Source organism: Ictidomys tridecemlineatus, chromosome 1 (genome assembly GCF_052094955.1).
Source record: "Ictidomys tridecemlineatus isolate mIctTri1 chromosome 1, mIctTri1.hap1, whole genome shotgun sequence".
NCBI lineage: Eukaryota > Metazoa > Chordata > Mammalia > Rodentia > Sciuridae > Ictidomys > Ictidomys tridecemlineatus.
The window spans coordinates 30198319-30219965 of record NC_135477.1 but is presented as its reverse complement, the minus strand read 5'-3'; the positions used below and the strand labels follow the sequence as shown (position 1 = coordinate 30219965).

The 21647-nt window shown below is 43.4% G+C and overlaps 2 protein-coding genes across 10 annotated transcripts in view; one reads left to right on the top strand and one right to left on the bottom strand.

The window, feature by feature from the left end:
* The window catches only part of Dntt (DNA nucleotidylexotransferase), a 193361-nt gene that overhangs the window by 83012 nt on the left and 88702 nt on the right, over window positions 1–21647 (top strand). For 6 of the 7 annotated variants that reach the window (XM_078034178.1, XM_078034156.1, XM_078034224.1 and 3 more), the window contains 3 exons: window positions 3316–3424; window positions 4572–4670; window positions 4873–4947. In XM_078034178.1, coding sequence (XP_077890304.1) covers window positions 4886–4947 — 62 coding nt within the window. In that variant the 5' untranslated portion in view covers window positions 3316–3424; window positions 4572–4670; window positions 4873–4885. Of the gene's footprint in view, window positions 1–3315; window positions 3425–3729; window positions 4671–4872; window positions 4948–21647 lie in introns of those variants that run through there. The other variant, XM_078034262.1, reaches the window with a different exon arrangement.
* Window positions 1–21647, bottom strand: part of Blnk (B cell linker) — a 68678-nt gene that overhangs the window by 26276 nt on the left and 20755 nt on the right. For 2 of the 3 annotated variants that reach the window (XM_040273756.2, XM_013362857.4), the window contains 5 exons: window positions 20058–20123; window positions 16136–16185; window positions 6034–6071; window positions 3580–3751; window positions 858–1021 (listed from right to left, as the gene is read on the bottom strand). In XM_040273756.2, coding sequence (XP_040129690.1) covers window positions 858–1021; window positions 3580–3751; window positions 6034–6071; window positions 16136–16185; window positions 20058–20110 — 477 coding nt within the window. In that variant the 5' untranslated portion in view covers window positions 20111–20123. The remainder of the gene's footprint in view (window positions 1–857; window positions 1022–3579; window positions 3752–6033; window positions 6072–16135; window positions 16186–20057; window positions 20124–21647) is intronic. The other variant, XM_005335282.3, reaches the window with a different exon arrangement.

The window sequence follows — 21647 nt, the reverse complement described above, 5'->3', positions numbered from 1 at the left end:
TTACCTGACAAAATAAATGAATTATCAAGAACCATCACGATCTATGTCCTAAGGAAGTCACCCTGGCATTGCTATATCTTATAAACCCCATTATCACATGAACAAATCACAAATGCAATACCGAGCAACATCCCCAGCCCAATAATTGTTTTTTTTGACATAAAGTAGATCATTCTACTATTGTGACCTATGTTTATTAGCAATATTTTATTTAATGTAATATCATGATTCAAAAATATAAGTGATTGCTCTTAAAATTATCTTAGATCAACTTCAACGTTCAGATGTTTCAGCATTAATATACCATTCTTCCTGTCTGCCTTCCCCTGGACTACAGATTTGAGAATCAAAAGTGCCACAAATTCATCCTATTTTCACTTTCCCATTGCCCCAGACCCTATTTGTTTATCAGGGGTCATTCTGATTAGCTATTACATGCCCACACACAAGATTCTTCCTTATTACAAGTCATGTGGGCTTTTAATAGCTATATACATTATTTTGGTGATTTTTACAGCAATACCTACCAAATTAGGTACATTCTGATTTTACAGATGAGGAACTTGAGGGAAATTGAGTGATCTGTTCAAGGGTCAAAGATCACAGGTATCAAGCCCTGTAAGGACAGGTACTTGGTCTGTTCTGGGCATCACTGAAGCCCTGGAACCACACAGCGCTTGGCATATCTGTGTTCAATGAGGGGCCAATCTCTCCTCAGTGGATGTTGCAGAGGTGATACTGGGGAGCTGTTCAACACCCAGCCCCAACACCTCACTATTTGGGTTCAAATGCCAGCTCTGCCATCCACTTCACTTCCCTGCTGTACCATGGGGAGATTCCAGGCGGATTTACGGTACCTCATCCTCAAGGAGGTCTTTAGGTTTGGGTGGGATCTGAGGCTTCTGCAGAGAGGCTGGAATCGGCAGCGTGGAGGCCAGTCTTGCTTTTGCTGAAGGCCAGCTGGGCTTACTGGGAAGTGTCTTGCTGAAGGGTGGAGACTGCCTCTGGCTAGACCGATTGTCTTGAACAAACAAACAAAACACAACTCAATAGAGGTTCCGGGGATCATTCCTTGGGTGGAGGCCGTGAAGATCTAGAAAGTATATAACTACTGGCATCTATGTAGCTACAAATGATCAGCGGGGCAGTCCTTAAAGAGCAAAGTAGAATGTTCAGCAAAAAGTTCCTCTTGTCTCTGACTTACACAATAAACCCCAGAAGAACATCCTCATGAAAAACATCCTCCCGGGGGAGTGAGGAAAGCCCATAGGCCCAGGAACACAGCCATGCCAACACTCTTACCAAGCACAGTGGGCCGAAGCAGCACACTCCCGGGTGTGTGTCTGTAAGTGGTGTAATTCTCAATCCTGTTAAATATCAGAACTAACTGGGGAGCTTTAAGAATCCTGAGGCCTCTGCCCTACCCCAGGCCTATTATGTCTGAACTTTTAAAAATTCCCCAGGCTATTCTAAGGTACATCCAGAGTGGCCATCACTTGTGTGGGTCAACCTCAATGACTTCCCTCAATTCCTAGAGGACCCTTGCAACCCCCTTGCATCAGGTCCGTCTATTTTCAGCAGATGTCGGGGAAAGATCCAGCTCTGAAGCCAAAATGGGTCTGGGTTCTGCACCCCCCTCTGCCATTCACTGCACGCGGCTGTTGGGCTGGCTATTCAACCTCTCTGGGCCTCACTTCCTCATTTTAAAATGGAAGATCATGCCACCCACTTCAGAGAGTTATCGTAGGGATGAGGAGAAAGATGGCAATGAAAGCAGCAGGTGGGGCATGCCTGCCTAATAAGAAGAACTAACATTACCATGCCAGGCCATGAGGGCTTAGCAACTGCAACTCTACCCAGCTGATGCTGTGAGCTAAGTTTTGATTTGAACTGATACAGTTTAGGAAACTCTAAGCATAGGAACAACCTGGTGCATTTCCTACCTTGGGGACAGTACCTTTACTTACAGTGGCCTACACTGCTATCATTGGCTTCCTGCTGCTTCCTCCTGTTACAGTCCTCTAGCTTGGTGCAAAGGTGCTTGCACATCATTCCCTTAACTCCACACCCTCTCCTGATGCCTGTTCTTGCCCTCAGCCCCTGCTTCTTCCTTGTTGAAGGTATGTGGTTAACGGCACTGTTGTTTACTGTGCTTTTGTTCTTGGGCATCCAATTTGCTGTGCCTATTAAGTTTTATTTACAGTTCTTGGAGTTCTCTCAGATTTCTTAATGCAATATTCAAGTCCATCCAAGGTAGCAAAATGAAGAATGTAGAAGACAGGTTTTGAAGTGCATGTCCTTGAATGAACCGCCTAGCCACCCTTGCGGTTTCCTGGTCTGCAAAATGTGCCTAGCAAAACCCCTCCCTTTCAGGGTTATTACAAAGACTGAACAAGATCGGTTACCAAATCCACTGGGCAGTGCCTGGAGCACGGTGGATTACACACGAACCTTGAGGACTGAGAGGTCAAGTTCACACAGAACTCAGCCGAGTTAGTCTGTTCTTCCAAGCTGCTACTTTCCATCCCCCACCCACCGCCAACTTGAGATGGACCCCAGGGACATTCTCCCACTGAGCTTCATTCCAGCCTTTTTAATTTTGAAACAGGGTTTGTGCCTAACTTGAACTTGCCATCCTTGAACTTGCTGGGATTACAGGCTGGTGCCAACCTCTTCCTTTTTAAAGAGGTTATGAAGAGAGTTGATTAGGCCATATCTGCAAAGCACTAAACTGTGAAGTATAAAGTCTGGGGAATATGTTGTCCTGTCTCTGGCACATAGTAGGTGCTCTACAGACTAATTGTGGGACAAAACAAGGAGCAGTTGTAGTCAATGAGAAAGGACAGAAGTCCTTTCCGTGAGGAAACACTTGGTACAAATGCTAGCACTGCCCCAACCGTCATGGACATGCTGGCTGGCCTCACTTTTGGGGAATTAATGTCTTCTGTTAAGATTGGAAAGTAAATTTTTTCTTTATGGACAATAAAAGGAACATGCAGCCCTCAAGACGAGACCTAAGCTGTGTCCATTTGAGCTGTGAGGCTAATTCCAGGCCTCCTAGGTTTCCCTGACCCTCCTGCCCTGTGGGCAGGGGGCCAGGATTGTCTGGTATGGGTGGGAGTAGGGATCCTTGAGGGTGATCAGAGTTCTATATGAACTTCTTAAGCAAAATTCCATAAACTCGTGTGCAGGAAGCCCTAAGAGAAGCAGAGGTTGGATTGCCTTGGGCCTATTGGGGCAGGGGCGGGGGGCGGGGGGGAACATCAGGGTGTGCTTTATTAATTTATTAATTCATTTATTTTTGCCTATTTTCAGTGATCCTGATTTAGGACAGATACCTTTCACCTGGAATGGGGAAATTTGCCATTTGGGCTGCGTCTGTGAGCACCCAGATTTCCTGCTTGGAAGAGTGAGAGCCCTAATGGTGGGCAGAACAAAGGGCACTTGGGCAGCAGCCTATTTGTCCACCTCTCTCCCTGGGGGCCTGGAAGTCAGAGCAGCTGGTGTTGGAGTGTGTGTGTGTGTGTGTGTGTGTGTGTGTGTGTGTGTGGTGTGTGTTGGGGTGGGGGGTGGCCTTACCTACATACTCGCCCCTGGTGAAGGGCAGGGCAGGATGGATGGTCCTCGTTTCCTGCTCGGCTGGAGGCGGCTCATAGCTATCATCCCCATTCTCCTCTGCAGGCATCACGTACATCTCTGAGTCTGAGTGCTCATCTGGATTTTCATAGTCGCTGTCCTGCAAACGTAGACACTACGCTCAGTGTACCTGTGTCCCTTAGTCACCAGCACAATTCCTACCATTGCAGGTCAAAGTGGTTCCCCCAGTGTAGTGATGGGGAAGCCAAGGCTGGGAGATGCTGACCTTGCAAGGTTAGGCAGCTAACAAGAGGCAAAACGGGGTCTGAGCCACACCTTCCTCCCTCCAGAGCTTGTTCCCTTGACCCCTGCAGCACACTATTTAAACATGAGAGTGACTGAGACTCTATTTGTAGGCCAAGAACAGAAGATAAAATACATTTTTAAAAGATAGAAAAAGGACCCAATCAATAAATAGAATAACCAATAGGTTTTTTTCTATCATAAATGCTGAGAAAATAGGAGAAAGTGAGGGGATGCCCCAGAAAACAACACAGATGTCTTTGAGAGGATGTGGGTTGTTTTGTTTTAAGCAGAGCTAATAAGCCAGGGGAAGAGAGGAGCCTAGACCTGAAACACATTCAGAATCCAGTCTCTTTCTTTCTTTCCCTTTTTTAAAAATACACATTTTAAATCCACATTAAAATACACTAGTATGGTCTGATGCTCAATCAGTGAAGATGAAGTCTTTCTAGACTCTTCTCTCCCTTGACACAGGGAATAGCATGTTGTAAATGTTTTCCATAGATAGCTTATCTAGATACCATTTATGCATACAATAATATGGAGGCGATGTTTGACTCAGACTTAAGAGGTCTTCTGACCTCTGCATCCACCTCCCTTCCCACTGCCTATCACAATGCATGATCCACACATGGATTTCCAATGAATGGATGGGGAACTTGCTTTTTTAGCTTATTTTCTTTCACTTGCAGTTTTTATAACAGGAATTCCTCAGGCAGACCTGGAAGCTTTAGGAACAAGCTTGGATTTTATCCTGTGTGCAGTGTTGGACCACTACATGAAAAGTAATGGTGAGTGGACGTTTACTTAATTCTTGTTACAGCTGGTATCTTCATTTTGGTTTTTTGACTTTGGGGCAAATCATTCCCTCCTCTCCAAGCTGGTTTTACTTGTGTTTTTTATGCCCCCACTGTGTGCTTTTTATTCAGCCCCCAAATTCCATTTTCTCTCTCCTCTGGATGTAGACCACTGGGCTTCTTTGTTTTGCTGCAGATGCAGCCCTGTGATGCTGCCAGGAGGGGGCGCAGCTGCAGCACGTCTGGGGATCAGCAGCTGCAGAGAGCTCTGGTAGGGACTCCAAACCCAAGTGGCTGGTAGGGAAATCACCTCTTCCCCTCATTTTTATTTTCTTTTTCTGTGGTTGAAAAAGGGGGAACTGCTATATCCTATGGCTGCATAAGCTCCAGGTGTTATACACAGCCCAGAACTGGGCTCAGGCCTGATTTTGATGCCTACGTGGAGGTCTGCCTCCTGGGTTCTCATTCCACTGGCCACTGATTGACAGAGGGAAAATCATTTTAATTCTCAGTTTCTATTTTCTTCTCTGGGAAGTGGGTGCCTAGGTGTGTGGAGCCTTCTTGGATTCTCTGTATGTCTGAAACTCAGATTGGATCAGGGTGGCATTCTAAATGAATTTGATGTACATTAGAATTAATTTTTGTGAGGAAGGACATCTTGTCCGCACAAGACTCAACCTAAGAGACAAGTAGCTTCAGGGGCTCTTGCAATTGTGACAATACCTTGGGGAGGTCCACAATTCATTCTGGCACACCACCTACCAATGTCTCCATGGCCTGTTCCCTCTCTCTTACTCTGTGGTTCCCAGAATTCTGATAGTGTCCTCCAGGTCACAGTAGCCACCTCAGTGGTTGTGAGTCTGGTTGTGAGCTCTGAGGGCCTGGGTTTGAATTTGGAACTGCAAGTTACTGACACTTTCCATAGTTGGTCCTGGAGGTACTTTTCTGTAGGTATTAACTCTTTCATTGTTAGTGTGTTTGGGCTCCAGGACAGGGGTCAGGAGGTGACAGAACACAAGGGAATGTAGGGCAGAGGCATTTACCAACGGATAGAGAAATACTTAAACATTTCAACATCTATTTTGGCTGTGTGGTGACAGCACTGAAAATCTCGTTAGGGCTGAGGTGAGAATTAAATGAGACAAGGAAGGTCAAGTTCTTAGCCTGGCACATAGTGAATGCTGGGTCAAGCCGGCCATCCTGAGCTTACTTCTGCCTCGTCGGCGGGTTGCCTTTCCAGACCTGCCCTCTTCCTGTGAGGTGCAGCTGAACACCAGTGAATAATTGAGAAACAATTCCTCCGCAAGGCCTCTCACAGGGCCTTGTTATCCTCCCAGACCCCGGAGCAAATACTTACAAAGTCATCTGACCACTGCTCCTCGTCAGCAGGACTCTCTGAAATGGTATGAAGGACACAGAGTGTATAAGCATAAACCTCAGCTGGCCAGCTCCAGCCTGTCCTCTAGTCCCCACACCTGCATTCCCTTCCTTGGGGCCTCCTGGGGCCTTTTTCTTAGCCTTAAATAATTATTGCAGTCAGATGTTCATTTATTTTTCTAGTTTTTTTTTAATTGATTCTCAAATCATAAAGTTCCACTGGAGCAGAGCCAAGGTGCTTCTGACCTGTGCCTGTCTTTGTCAAGGGACACTTCTGGGGCCTTAGAATAACTCAGTAGAGAACTGCAGTCCATTCCATGGCTTCTAAGGCTTTCTTTGGATCAGTATGTGAATCAACATGGCGTAGGAAGAGCACTGGACAGGGAGACAGGTCTTAATTCACATTCTGATTTCAAGTTTGATTTTGTTATTGTTAAAAAAAAAAAAAATCATCCAGAGCTTTACTTGTACCAAGCAATGTTATCAGAGCTTTGCACCTTTTTGGCATCCTCGAAAATCTTGTAAGGAAACTGAGGCCTAGAGCAGATAACTCATGTGCCCAAGGTCAGATAGTAAAAGGCAGAGAGAGTAAAGGGCAGGAGCAGAACCCTGCAGACTGACTTCAAAGCTCTTTCTCTGAACCCCCAAACCATATGGCAGTCAATGTCCTGGGGTTTGTAGGGGACATACAAATGAATGTGACAGGCTGTGGGCCTAAAGTAACTTATAAGTTTGAAGAATAAGGTAGGTCTGAATATTTCTCCTCCAAAACACATTTTGAGTTTAGCCTCTACCCCATCACATAAACTGACCATATGTTTTTGTTTTGACATTTCAATAGAAACCTTTAGACAATGCCTGTATGAAACTCAGTGCCTCACCTTCCTAAATCAGATTTGCTGAGCCTTTTCTCAGTGAGTCAGGGTCTACTTTACCACCAGGTGAATTTGGTTGCAGTAATCATCTAACTGGTTCCTCTCTCTGTCTCCGTTATCTTTCTTCTCTAACTCATCTGTCCTTCAGTTTTAGTTGTTTTCTTGAAACAAAGGTCAGATCATGCTTATCCTTTCCTCAAGGATCACTGTGATCCCCTATGGAATAAAATCAAGGTTCTGCATCGGGACATTCAAATGCTCCGCCCACTGTCCCTCCTTGGACTTCTCTTGCTGCAGCCTTCCATTCCCGCTTACAGTGGCACCAGGAAGCTTGCTCCCGGGAGTGTGCGCTTTCAGAAGTTCTCTGCTCTGCTCATGCCATTGCCTAGCCTGTCGTCCTTCCTCCTTGGAAATTCCTATCCTTCCTCCCCCATAAAGTCTTCCCTAGAACCTCTTGACACAATCATTTGCCCTCTCTTCTGGGCCCTCTTGCATGCCCCTTGCATCTCTTTTGGAGCCTTGTAGTCATAAGCACTTCACCCTCTCCTGGGCTATGATTAGGTTGTTTGTGTCTCTCTGGACTGAAAAGCAAGGCTTATCTAACTTATCTTTGTATTTGGATGGTGTTTTGCATTTGAACTGCATGCACTGGTCAAAGTATGATCTAATAAATGAGTCAAATGAAAATCAGGATGATAATAATGGATTCCTATGGTCTGGGTGCTAGGCTAATGTTATAAAAATCTATCCTGATAATAACACTGGGTATGTGTAGTTATTGTCTCTATTTTATAATTAAGAGGTCTGGGCCTCTCTTAGAGAGGTTGCAAAAAAAAACCTCATGATTGGTGAATACAGGGGATGAATTGGAGGCCAGGCTACCTGTCTTGGCCCCTGTTGCTGATATCTCATGTGAACTGCCTAGCCCTCCACAGAGCATTCAGATAAAACCCAGGGAAAGCAAGAATGATCCAGTCCAGACATCTTGGCACAATGGAGGCAAGAAAAGGTAAAAGGGGCCTTGAGGTAGAGGTTACTGATGGCATCCCACCCACCTAGCTACTTCTGTCTAATCCAAGGGCAATTCACAGTACTATGCTTGCAAAGTCACAAGCTTGCTGGCCATGACCTAGAGTACTAGACCCAAAGTCATGGCTGGCTCTCTGGTGAGTCAGGGAGCCTCCCGAAGTGTGCAGGTGGTGGTTTTAGAACCAGGCAGTCTGGGTTCAAATCCCGGCTCTGCTCTGTACTAGCTGCTTGGCCTTGGAGCAAGGATTTAATATCATTCAAGGCTCAATTTTCTCACTGTAAAACAGGGATAACAATAGGGACTGCCTCATGTTTTAGGGAGAATCAAGTAATACAATACCTGTAAAGTGCTTTGCAAAACCTGGCAAACAATGAGGATTAATTTTATTTTTGCCTTGGATATTGCAAATGTCACAATAAGCCCTCAAAACACCACCAATACTAATTTGCCCTAGGGACAATCATGCAGTATGGCCACCGAGACAAATGGACCCAAGAAAGCCTCTAGTGTATTGGCTAAAATATTGGGGAGGATTAAGTTCCTGTTTGCTCTGGGCCAGTGGTTTAATTGTTTGTGTGTGTTTACACAACCCCACCCAGAGAGCTAATATCCTGGTCAGGCCACCTTGTCAGGCAAAGCCTTTCCCAGTGTGTCCTTTCTGGGACTTATGGGCTTATGCTCCATTTGTCATGTCAGAATCCCATGGTGTACAATGGAGGGAACCCTCTGCCTGCCTGGCCCAGGCAATCGGGACTCCCATGCTCAACCTGACCTATGGGACAGCACCAGGTACTGGGAGGCACCTGGGAGTGACTGTGACTGCTCTAGACCAAGACACAGGGGGTGGAGGTTGGGTGCTGGGGTCAGACTGCCTACCTCAGAGCCCTGAGCCTGCCACCTGGCAGCAGCATGGTCTTGGCCAAGTTGCTTAACATCAGAGCCTGTTTCCTTGGCACTAATCTGGACATTGGTGATAGCCTCTCTCACAGTTTTGAGTGAATGAAAATGAAAGAATATTGCAAAGTGCTCAGAAGACTATCTGACAGAGTAAGGGTTCAATGAATGTTGGAAAAAGAAAATTTGCATTCTGCAATTCTTAGAAAATCTTAAAGGGTAGATTTTTTTTCTACATCAAGGATCAGAGGCTCAGGAAAGTTGCAAAGCTGTTCCAAGTTCACACAGTGCTCAGAGGGCAAAGCCAGGATTGCAATCCGTCCTAAATGACCCCAAAGTCCAAGGTCTTCACACCAAAGCAGCTTGCATAATGGAAATAAAAGACCTGAAGACTGAAAGCATGACCACGCATTAGATGGAGCACAGTCCACAGTAGGGTAAAATTTCTTGATTAGCTCTTAGCACCTGGACTCTTTGCCAGGTGCTGGGAAAGCTCAGAGAAGGGCATGTTGCATATGAGGTGAAGGTTGGCTGCACCTGGCTGCATGCTGGATGTAGGACCATTCGAAGGATGGCAGGATTCCAGGGGGGGCATCTTCCTCCACTAGCTAACCAGGGGCTATGTGTCAGTCCTAGAGGAGGGCTGAGCCAGTGGACAGGAAGCGACCTCCACAAGGAGGCACAGGAAGCCATGCTGAGTGGTAACTCAGAGCTAGACGGGCTGTCAGTCAGCCTCGGTGCACCCTGCGATGAGCAGCTGATGAGGGTGGCTTTGAAGACATGAAGGCTGACCAGACTGGAGTTCCGAGACTGGGGAGGGATGGCTGGAAGGACAGTGAAGGGCTCTGTGGTGAGCCTGGAGCAAAGTGGGGAAAGCGCAGGTGGGAATCTAGCCTCTGGGTCCCAAGTCCCCAGGAGTGCCAGAGACCCTAGAGCAGATGCCTGAGGTGTCTTGGCCTCAGCTGGGTCCTCAGTCCTGCTCTTCAGGCCATGCTCTGGACCACTGGGCCCTGCACATTTCTTCCCCTACAGAGCTGGTGGTGGCACTCAGGAAGCCAAAGGGAGGGAGGAAAGGAGGCAGGCATGCATCTGGCAGTGGTGTGGGGATAGATGCAGGGACCTGAAGAAACCACAGAGCCTATGGGAAGGCAGTAGAGGCCTGTTCCACCAAGCACCACCCTGAGGAAGAGAGTGATGTGATTTAGTATAGAGGCAGAGGACAAGGCCAGGGCCAGGCTGGCCAGGAGGGGTGTTTTGAGTCTAAACACTTAACACTTAGGAACTTCCTCTGTCGGTATGTTTATTCATCTTTCAAGGAATCATCCGCAGGGGAGTAGGGTACAGTAATGGGGCCTACAGTCCTGGCTCAGCTGTGTACCCTGGGTGGTTACTCTGCCTCTCTGGCCTCCAGTTATCCCTAAAATGAGAAGTGTGGATTGGGTGATCCTTGAGAACCTTCTAAGTTTTTAAAACACCTTTGAGTCCAAGTTTCCTTCTTCTACTCTTAGTTCCCCGGGCAGGACTCATCCTGAATATGGCAGCGCTTTGTGTTGGCTTCGCCGTACCCACACATTAGAGCATAAACAAGGACATAGAAAATTGAGAAAATGCTGGCCTGGGCAGGATGCCAGGGCAGGGCAGGGCAGGGCAGGGCAGGGCAGGGCAGGAGCAGTGTTAGGTCTCACTTCTCTAGTGGACAAGGATGGCTGTGTCCCTTCTGCATCTGTGGTGGGCATTTACCCAAAAGTGCCCCCTGGGCGTCTTTTCCCTTTCCTTCTTTTTTCTTTTTGAACAAATAAACACTTATTTAATTTAATTTTTTTTTGAGTGGGAGGAATTTTTATTTTTTTTATTTTAAAATTAAGTTTATTTTTAACTGACACATAAAAACATAAAAATAATACATATTGATGGGGTAATGTGATTTTTTGATGCATATATATGTTGTATAATATTTAAATCAGGGTAAAGCATCCCCTGAAACATTTGCCATTTCTTTGTAATAAAAACTATCAACATCCTTTCTACTAGCTTTTTGAAATGTACAGTACACGGTGGCTATTTGGAGCCATCCTATTCTGTGGCAGCCAGAACTTCTTGCTTCTATCTAATGGTGAATGAGCACCTGGTGGTCAACCCCTCCCCATCCCTCTCCTCTCCCTACTCCCCCAGCCTTAGGAAACCACCGTTCTACCGTCAACTGCTGTGAAATCAGCTTTTCTAGATTCCATGTTTGAATGAGATCCTGGTACTCATTTTTCTGTGCCTGGCTAATAGAGCACAGTGATCTCCACTTCCTTCAGGGCTGCTGCGAGGACAGGACTTCGTTGTTTATTTATGGCCGAAGAGTATTCCACCATGTGTATAGGTACTATATTTATCCACTTAGTAGTTAATGGACACTCAGGCTGTTTCCATTTCTTGGATCTTATGAATAATGCTAAATTAAATATGGGTGTGTGGATGTCTCAGCATATTGATTTCATTTTACACACACACACACACACACAGTAGTAGGATAATAGGGTAGTTCATCCGTTTGTTCCTTCCTTCCTTTTTTCTGTACTGGTGATAGAGTCTAGAGCCTCACACATGCTAGGCAAATGCTCTGCCACTGAGCTGAACCCCAAGTTCCTATTTTTAATATTTTGAGGAACTTTCATACTGTTTTTCAAATTGAATGTGCGAATGGAGCCTTTTTCTTATAATTGCTCTGATGCCCTCCCTACGTAGCATCAGTAGCAAGAGAAGAAGAAGATGGACCTCCTGGAATGTCACAACAGCCCCTGGAGATCAGGGGCCAGTGGTACAAGAAAAGAGGCCTTGTTCAGTTTGGGCCCTACAGGGGTTTGTGGAGTGACCAGAGGGCTTTTGCAATGACCCTCAAAAGCTCTGAAGAAGCGTCCCCTGCCCTATGTCCCAAGCCTGATATCACATTTCAAAGATGTAGGAGACAGTTCAGCTGTGAAGGCTCAGGAACTGGGAAGCAGGTCTTGAGGTGGTTAATGTCAGGGCCTGGTGCCTCCAGAACAATAATACATGTTCTAGAAAAGTATAAACCTCTTAGCTTGGTTCAAAAGGAGAAGCAGTAGAAAGAGACTGAGTTGGGTTTCCCCCTTAGTGGCTGGAGTGACCTCGGGCAGGTTATTTAATGTCTCTGAGATGCAGTTTCCTCATCTGCAAGACTGAGACAGTAATTTCTGCATAATGGTGTTTGTGGGAAGATTAAATGAGATATACTGGTAAGGAGCTTAGCATAATGCCCAGAGCAGAGTAAATACCCACAAGTTTGGGATTTCTTCCTTCCCACAGCCAAGCCAGCTCCCTGAGACCAACAGGGAGGGCCAACCATGAGGTCCTTGCAGTCAGGGTTGGTGGATCTGAATCTGAAGCCTCAGGTCTCCATTATTTAGTTACCTTGAGCTTTGTTCTGCAGTCTAAGTAGGGGAGGAACTATCACAACTCTCTTAACAACTTTTAGCTGGATGCTAGCTCTGTCCACCAGCTGCCCCGGGGAAGTCAGCATCACTAACGTCAACCTACTCCTGGCTTAGAGGGATTAGGCAAGCCATTTCCCTCCAGGACTGAAAACTGAACATAATTCCAGTGTCTGGGGGAAACAGGTGGGGACCACATCTCCACAGGTCTCTGGAGAGCAGTAGTTTGGCCTCCTAGGTTCGGGGGTTTGGTGGGCTCAGATATTCCAGCACTGGGATCACAGAGGTCCTTGAAGACTCCCTGGGTGCAGGAGGAGCTTCAGGGCTGATTTTTGAGGCTCTGGGCATGCAGCTGGCAGGGAGTTGTGGCTCAGGGGAAGCAGCTGGAAATGCTCCTGAGACTTGAATAGGGGCAAGGGAGAGAGGGCTGGGGGGACTAACTGCAGGTGGTGATGGTGGTTTTGCCAAAAGACAGTTTCCAGGAATTGAGCGTAAGAGCAGAGAGACTGGGCCAGACTTCATTGGCAAAGCAAATAGTAAGAATTTCAGAGATTCTGGACTCAATGGATTTGGGGGGGACCCACTTGCCTTTCAGGTTGAGAGAATTGATAAGGACAAAGAGCAGTTTTTAGCAAGATCTCTCAACTTTAATCTGCATGAGTTCTTATTAAAATGCCCATTCTTAGGCAGTGGTCATACTGCAGAACTGATATTTCTCTCTCTTCCTTTTAAGTGTTACTGGGGATTGAACCCAAAGCCTCACACATGTTAGGCAAGTACTCCACCACTGAGTTAAATCTTCAGCCCCTTTTCCATTTTATTCTGAGACAGGGTCTCACTAAGTTACCAGGTGGACCTCAGATTTGCAATCCTCCTGCCTCAGCCTCCTGAGTAAGCTGGGATCACAAGCATGCACCACTGCATCAGCCAAGCAATAGTATATTTCTAACAAGTTTGTATATTCTGTTGCTGTTGCCAGGCTACAGAGAAAGAGGTTAGAAAACCCATCTTCTAAGTTGGGCCATGTTTCTGTGTTCCAAGAGACATCGCGCCCAAAGGCACTGATATCAAGACTATTTGGAGTATTTCAGGGGAGAGAGCAGATATCTGAGGTCAAGAAAGAACACTTGGAGCATCAAGAAGATTGGAAGATGCAAATTCCTAAAGCCAGGGAATTTTAGGAGGGGCTCACTTCAACACAGGGCTGCTGGCCCCAAAGATCTGTTTCCATAGAGGTGCAGAGGGTTGGCACTGGAAGATCCTAACAGATTGCCTAGTTCAGTCCCCAAATAATAAAGATGAGCCCAGGAGAGGGATATGTTCCAAACTCCAGAGCCAGTTATTGACTGGACATCAAGGACCTTGCAACTGGGCTCCGAGATGTGCAATGCTTCTTATTGGTGATTTTATTTCAGAGTAATTCTCTGGTGGAGGATGAGAATTAGGAGACATGGAATTAAGAATTAAGAAACTAGGAATCAAGGAGAATCCTTAGGACAAGTATGAAATGATGGGCAGGGGGACAGAGCTGTGGCTATGGAAATAGAGAGGGAGAGACTTTAGAGAGATACTTAAGAGAATCAGTAGGATGAAGGGATGAGCAAGCAGACAGGTGAGCACAAGGGGACAATTGGGAGAGATGGACATCCTGAAGTCACGAATATCATTCTACATAGGTTTCCAAGAATTGACTCTGAGCTCCTAGCATTGTGTCCAGCATCTCCGATGCTCTTAGTTCATCAAGTGACAACATTCTTGCACATTTGTCCCCCAGAACTTGAATTAAATACCTCCTTCTCAGAGAGACCTTCCTAGACTGCTTAAGTTGTCCCCACCTGACAGAGACTCCCATGATTGCACCTGCCATTTTCCTTCATAGCAGTTACCACGCTTGGGAAATGACACTATCTGCTTGCAGTCTGGTGCATTATTTGGCTTCCCACTAGTCATTATGCACCTGAAGGTCAGAGACTATATTCTGTTCCCTATTCCATATCTAACACAGTGAGAGTTACAAGGGACACACTTACGAAATATTTGTTGAGTGAGTCCAAGCCTGTGGGAACAGCAGAAGCACCTGGAGGTGTTTATTCGAAGGAAGAAACTATCCAAATGTCCTAACTCTCAGTTTGGTGCTTTGGAGTTGCACAGAACAACTGTTTCTACTCTTTATTAGTTAAAGATTTGTACTGTGTGGCCATTAGGATAGACACAGGAAGCCACAGGAAATGAATCCCATCCATGTCCAACCAGGGCTGTCCACCCTCACTGGACCACACAGGTTTGAGAAACCATCACTGCAGGTGTTGGAGCAAAAACTGGACTTCCTCTGTGAAGGGACGCGGTGGGGAGTAGGGTTTAAGTCTTATATAAACTCTGGAATTTCTTTTAAATCCTAAGATGCCATAATTTCATAATTTTTCCATCAAACCTATTTAGATACTTGACAGTTCTGATTTGCTTTCTTTCATTCTTTTGTTTTTCTTTCTTCAGAACTTGGATAGAAGAATGCATTTGTTCTCATTTAACCAAGCTTTCTTGACTTGTGGATTAGGTAAATTGTAAAACACAGGACAGGATCCTGTCCTGTAGTTCCAAACTACACAGGAATCCCCTAATCAACTCTCAACCTACTGACTGGTTGGTAAAGTCAAAAAATACTCTAAAGTTAGGGAAAATGCTATGAATTAGTGAGTAGACTTGGGTACGTTGGAATTTTTCTACATGATAAGAAGAATCTACTGTATTTCACTTCTCTCCTTGTTTATTTACCCATTCAACTGTATTATTCATTGCTATCTTGATCAGTGACAGAAAAAAAAAGTGATCATCACTTAAGGTTATGATTTGGTTTTAGCTGTGGTCCCACAGAGGAAGAATGATGAAGGATGTCTGTAATCTTGTGCGCTCTCTCTCTCTCTCTCTCTCTCTCTCTCTCTCTCTCTCTCTCTCTTTAAATATTTTTTAAGTTGTAGATGGACATAATATCTTTATTTTATTTATTTATTTTTATGTGGTGCTGAGGATTGAACCTAGTGCCTCATATGTGCTAAGCAAATACTCTACCACTGAGCCATAATCTCAGCCCAAATTCTGTGGTTTTCACTGAGGAATGTATAGGCAACGTATGTCTATACATTCCTCAGTGAAAACATCCATCTTTAAACTTAATGCTATAGATCAAGATTTTAGACTTATCTTCCCATCTCTCTAGGAAAGGAAAGTGTGTTGGATATTTTACTTTGTTCACAAAACTAAACCTTCTCCCACCAAAGCTGATGCTAGCTGGAATGGGGTTGTAGGCTAAACTCAGAGAAGACTGAGTCACCGCAGGCAATCAACAATTTATTCCCTCAACCTTTCAACCTCCCTCAAGTATGCATTTAAACAACTTTTTGTAGAGGAAGACGTCCCTCCCTGCATCACCTATCACAGATTAGATTAGGTCCCTCTGCTACACACTTTCCATCCCACACAGAATTGTAATTACTTCTAACATCAGCTATCTTCCCTTCTAGACATAAATTCTGTGCGTGTGGAGACTGTAGCTAACTTGTTTAACCCTGTTTCTACTTAAGACCTTGTATATGCCTGGGACATGCAAGATGCCTAATAGATGATAAGTAGCTGAAGAGATGGATGAATGGAGGGAGGGAGGGACAGGGGAATGCTACATCTGCACTACAGTCAAATGTCTAATGGGTTGGGTCATTCTTGAAATCAAGATGGCATCTTTTTTTTTTTTTTCAAATGAGTAGAACATATTTCCCTCTCCAACAAAATATATATATATATAAACATTAAACTAGTCAAAAATCAGTTACAGTATTTTAGAAATACTCTTACCTAAAGCATAGTCCCTTCGAGGAACACTTGGAGGTGCTTTGACTTTCAACCTATAGATAAAAACCATTAGACCAAGGGTCAGTGGGTAGGACAACTCTTGCCAATGCACACAATATACATAGAGAGGACAAACAAATGACAGAGTAAAGTCCTCTTTGGACCCAACACATTGAAGGATTTAATGTGCTATAAAACATAGCGAAGCCACTGGTCAGAGGTTTGCCACCCCTCCCGAGCTCCCCAGTGCACCATGTGGCCATGACTTGGTGGAGTTGGGTGGTCAAGGGACTTTGAGAGGTCAGAAGGGCAGTAAGCACTGAGTCAGAGGTTCAAGGAAGATAAGAGTTGGCTGGCTGCTAGGAAGGTAAGAGAAGATGAGCTGTATTTTAATAGTTTACAAATGCTTTAAATAAGAGGACAAAAATCAGCTATAATAGCACTTTAGTTGTATTAGGCCGAAATTATTTTGGGGCCAATTAAAAACATGACAAATAAGTGAGCACCGAGTATCTCAAGATGTAAGGTTTATAGATTATTATTTTTATAATAATTACCCATTCTATTTAAGAATGGCTTGCTTAATGGAATTTTAAATACATACACAAAGCTTATACCCAGTAGCTTTGTCTGACTAAAATATCATATCCCTTTATATAAGCAGTACAGGGTAACCATTATATATAAAATTTATTTTTTCAAGAAATATAGCACAGAAATTCATGTTTGATTAAAATAAGAAAAAACTTTACAAACTAGAATCATTGTTTTGCCAAGAAAAACATTATTATTTGTACAGAAATTCTTGAGTGCCCCCCTATAGTCTCTCATATCTATTATTTCATTCAATTCTCCTTATGAGGCAACAGAGTATGCTGGGAAAATATTATCATTAAACTTATGATGAGATCTGGAGGGAAAAATTGGCCAAGGTGTCTCGGGGAAAAAAAAAATCTGGGTCTGGTGCTCAGGTCAGTTCATGAAACAGTAAAAATTCAAAACACACAAACCAACTCTTATCCACTATTGCCATCATTACATAAAAGGAAAGAAAGGGTATTTTAACAACCCTAAATCATTTCTCAATAAAGACCAAGCTCAAGAAAGGACTGCTGGCCACTGAATACGGGTTGGGAATAAAAGGAGTGGTTTGAACTTGACTTAGAAGCCAGCAGCTACACACCACCCCAACGCTGTACTGTCTTTCTCTGCTCCTGTGGCCACAGACCCGTGAAAACTGTCATGGTCTTGCAAAAAGGAAGCTGTGTGTTCGGCTGTGCTTCCGCCTTTCAAGAGCGCACCTGTCGCCTTGGCTTCAAGTGAGAGCTTAATTCTAAGTCACTTTCAATCAAGGGGCCCTTGACTTCACCCAGGGTAATGCCCACAGCAGCCATGTTTGCCAGACTGAGAAGAAACATGATTTGTCAAGTAAAAGTGCTCTGGGGTACAATAGGCAGAAAGTCTGAAATAGAAATTATCAGTGAACATGCCGTGAACATGACCAACCATGGAACAGAGAAACATTCTATGCAGACCCTTCATATTATTGAGAACCGGAAGATTGTAAGTCTGGTAACTATGAGACACTTAATCTAGAATCACCAGTAATCATAACAATGATTAGTGGGGCTCTCTCATGGAGAATGACAGTCTGTATGTATCAGAAATAAATGAAAATAGCCAGGTATGTGTAGTGGCACACACCTGTAATCAAGCAGCTAGGGAGGCTGAGGCAGGAGGATTGAGAGTTCAAAGCCAGCCTCAGCAACTTAACAAGTGATACCTTGTCTCAAAATTTTTTAAAAAATTAAATTAGAAAGGGTTGGGGATGTAGCTCAGTAGTTAAGCACCCTTGGGTTCAATCCCAGTTACCAAAAAAATAAATAAGAAATAAAAATAAAAGAAATAAATGAAAATAATCACACACCTCTCCCAGTACAGGACAGAACAGGTGACAAATTCTTCCCCTCTATAAGATGATCACTGCCCGACAAGCAGAAAACCATTTTAACTGCTTTATGATGATTACTGATTACATATTGAGATTCATTTATAGTTTTCAGTCTAAAAATACCACCAAAAGTGACTTCATACTTATATGTTCAGACTTTGAAGTTCAGCAAAGTCCCAAAGAATGACGATACCCTGCTCTGAAGACAGAGAGAGATGAACTTTTTTATACACTATCATTGGCACAAAATTTTGGGAAGGAAATTTAGTAATAGCAATAAAAAAATTTAAAGGCAAAACTCCTTCCATTCATAAATTTTATTTTAAGACTTTAGTTTACTGATATACTCCAAGTCTGCAAAGAATATTTATTAAAGTGTTATTTGTGACAGTTAAATGGAAATAAACAGCTAGAATTTTTTTAATTTTTATTTTTTAGTTGTAGTTGGGCACAATACCTTTATTTATTTATTTATTTTTATGTGGTGCTGAGGATCGAACCCAGGGCCTAGCACGTGCTAGGCAAATGCTCTACCACTAGAAATTTTTTAAAAAAATATTTATTCTTTTTAGTTATAGTTGGACACAATAACTTTATTTATTTTTATATGGTGCTGAGGCTCGAACCCAGGGCCTTGCATGTGCTAGGTGAGCACTCTCCCACTGAGCTACAATCCCAGCCCACTAGAAATTTTTGATTGATATGATCAAACTGCCCTCCAAGAAGGTTTAAACTCACATCCTCTCCCTTACAAAAATGTCCACCAATATATCGTTTGTTTCATTATGTTTATGATAGACTACTGATCAGCTATTTGGAAAAATAATGTGGTTTACCTACTAATAAAGAAAGATGTCCATGACAAAGCATTAAATAAAACCCATAGCCAGGTGCCGTGGCGCATGCCTGTAATCCCAGCAACTCAGGAGGCTGAGGCAGGAAGATCGTGACTTTGAGGATAGACTCAGCAGATTAGTAAAACCCTAAGCAACTTATCGAGACCTTGTCTCAAAATAAAAATCCAAAGGGTTGGGGATGTAGCTCAGTAGTAAACTTCCCCTGAGTTCAATCCCCAGCACCAAAATAAACAAATCCAACAGAGCAAGTTGGTAGAATGGTGTATGTAGCATGATACCATGATAAAAATGAAATGTGCATAGGTACTATGTTGGTGCATGAATATGTGTGCCCGAATATATATGTGTATATATATGTATACATATATACACATATATATACACATGCATATGTACACACACACACACACACACACACACACACACACACAGAACTCACTCAGGACAACGTCTCTTTCTGGGGAGTGGGTTAAGGTAAGATTGTGAGAAGTGGGCAATTTTGACTTCAAACAATTCTGAATTCTTTCATTTTTTTTTCCCTCCCTGCCAAATCTTTCATGAAAACAAAACTTGAACACAATACTAATTTGCCTCTCCTTTTGACTTAGATTTTGAGTGGCAAGTGCAGGCACATAGAATTTCTATTTTCTCTGTAAGAAGCTTAAGGGGTTTTGGTGTACAGGAAGATTTGGAATTCTAGCTTTCCTTTCCCATGTGCTTGTTGAAAACACTGATAATTAAAATTATTTAAAAAGTGGAAATCAAAATGTAGGTGACAGTTATGGCATCTCAAAAAAAGTGAGGGCTGAGTTTTGTGACTTCTTATTTGGATTTCTCCAGGTATCTTGCTTTGGCATGGGCTGGGCACCCTGAATGAGCACAGCTCACCTCTTCTTTGGTGAGAAGGAAATCCCTAGTTTCCCCTGAATACCAGCCCACTCATGGCCTTGTTTCCAGAACACAGACCTAACCCATGCTTCCAGCCACCAGCAAGAAAGGGTGGGCGACATGCTAAACAGGTTGCACCTCCCTGTACAGATTGACTTATTGTATTTGCTTCTCTCACTTAGCAAGGGTTGACTTATTTAAATACATAAATATTTAAATAGAGTCTCACTTTTTTATTTTGTTCATTATTCCTCCTTCATTGTTCTTAATATCATGGACCATCTTTTGAAGTTGCCTGTAAGAAACAAAATTAAACAAAAATGTTAATAGCAGGAATTATATTGTATTTAGTTAAGTGAACAATTTGAAAACTTTATTTCCGGCCTCATTTCATTTTATTTTATCAGGGTTTTTTTTTTTTTTTTTCATCAAATAAACTCCAGAATCTGATAGATCAGTGGTTCTCACTTTAAACTGCACCAGAATCCCCTACAGGGTTAATGAATGGTATCTGGCCAGGCCCTGCCCCCCACGTTTCAGATGTGGGTGTATCTGTGGTGCACCTGATTTGCATTGCCAACAAGTTCCCAGGGGTTGGGACACCGCTGGTCAGAAGACCATCCTTGAATCACCACTGTACTGTGATAGATCAGACCTTTTTCCACTGTAACCTTTTAATTGCCAAAGTAAAGCAAAATAACTGCATAAGAAAACTAAAGCCCTTACTGACCCATGTGCAAAGTTTTAAACAAATCAGCTGAGTTGTCAGTCTGATAACAAAATGTGGGAGTGTGCTTTACTAGACTTGCATCTTGATGGGACTCTTGACTTTCCTCTGCATGGATTTAGACCACGCTATGTCTGAAGGTCGGTTCATTTTTAGTCACATTGCTGGTATCCTCCACCCCACCCTACTACTGGGAAAGCCAGGGCTGCTCTGCCTGCTCTCTTCAGCAGTAGTTTGCAAAAGCTGCTGATGGAGATGAAGGGATTACAGGCAAAAACGCCCACACGGGGTGGGACGATTTTGCCGTTCCTAACACAGAGCTCTAGAATGTAGTGATGTTGGGGACTGTAAAATTAAATGGAAAAACAAAACAGAACAACAACATGATCTTTCTCTTTTCCCTTCTCATTTTCTTTTCTCCTTCCTCTTTCCCTTATTATCGATCACATAAATTATACAGCCTTCAATTTTATAACTACTTCTTGTTAAAAATGGACTATAGTCTAAGTGAAAGAAGCCAATCTGAAAAGGCTACATATGGTGTAATTCCAGCTATGTAAATGACATTCTGGAAAAGGAAAACTCTGGAGACAATAAAAAGATCAAGGCTTTCTACAAGTTTGAGGGTAGGAAAAAAGGGGTGAATAGGTAGAGACTAGGGGATTTTTAGGAGAAACTAATTTTGTATGAGACTGTAATAATAGATACATGTAATATGTATTCATTGTATCAAAATTTGGAAATAATATTATAAAACCACTCTTTGGGGGGAGTTCTTTTTTGTTGGTTCTTTTTAGTTATACATAACAGTAGTGTCCATTGTGACAGAATTATACAAGCAGGGAATATGTCTTATTCTAATTAGAACTCTAGTTTTATGGAGTTTAACTTTCTTTTTATGGCTGAATAATATTCCATTGTGTATATATGTACCATGTTTTCTTTATCCATTCAGCAGTTGATGGACACTTACGTTATTTCCATTTCTTGGCTCTTATAAAGCTGCAATGAATATGGGAGTGCGGATGTCTCTTTGACATGCTGACTTCGTTCCCTTTGGATATATATACCATAGTGGGAGTGCTAGCGACA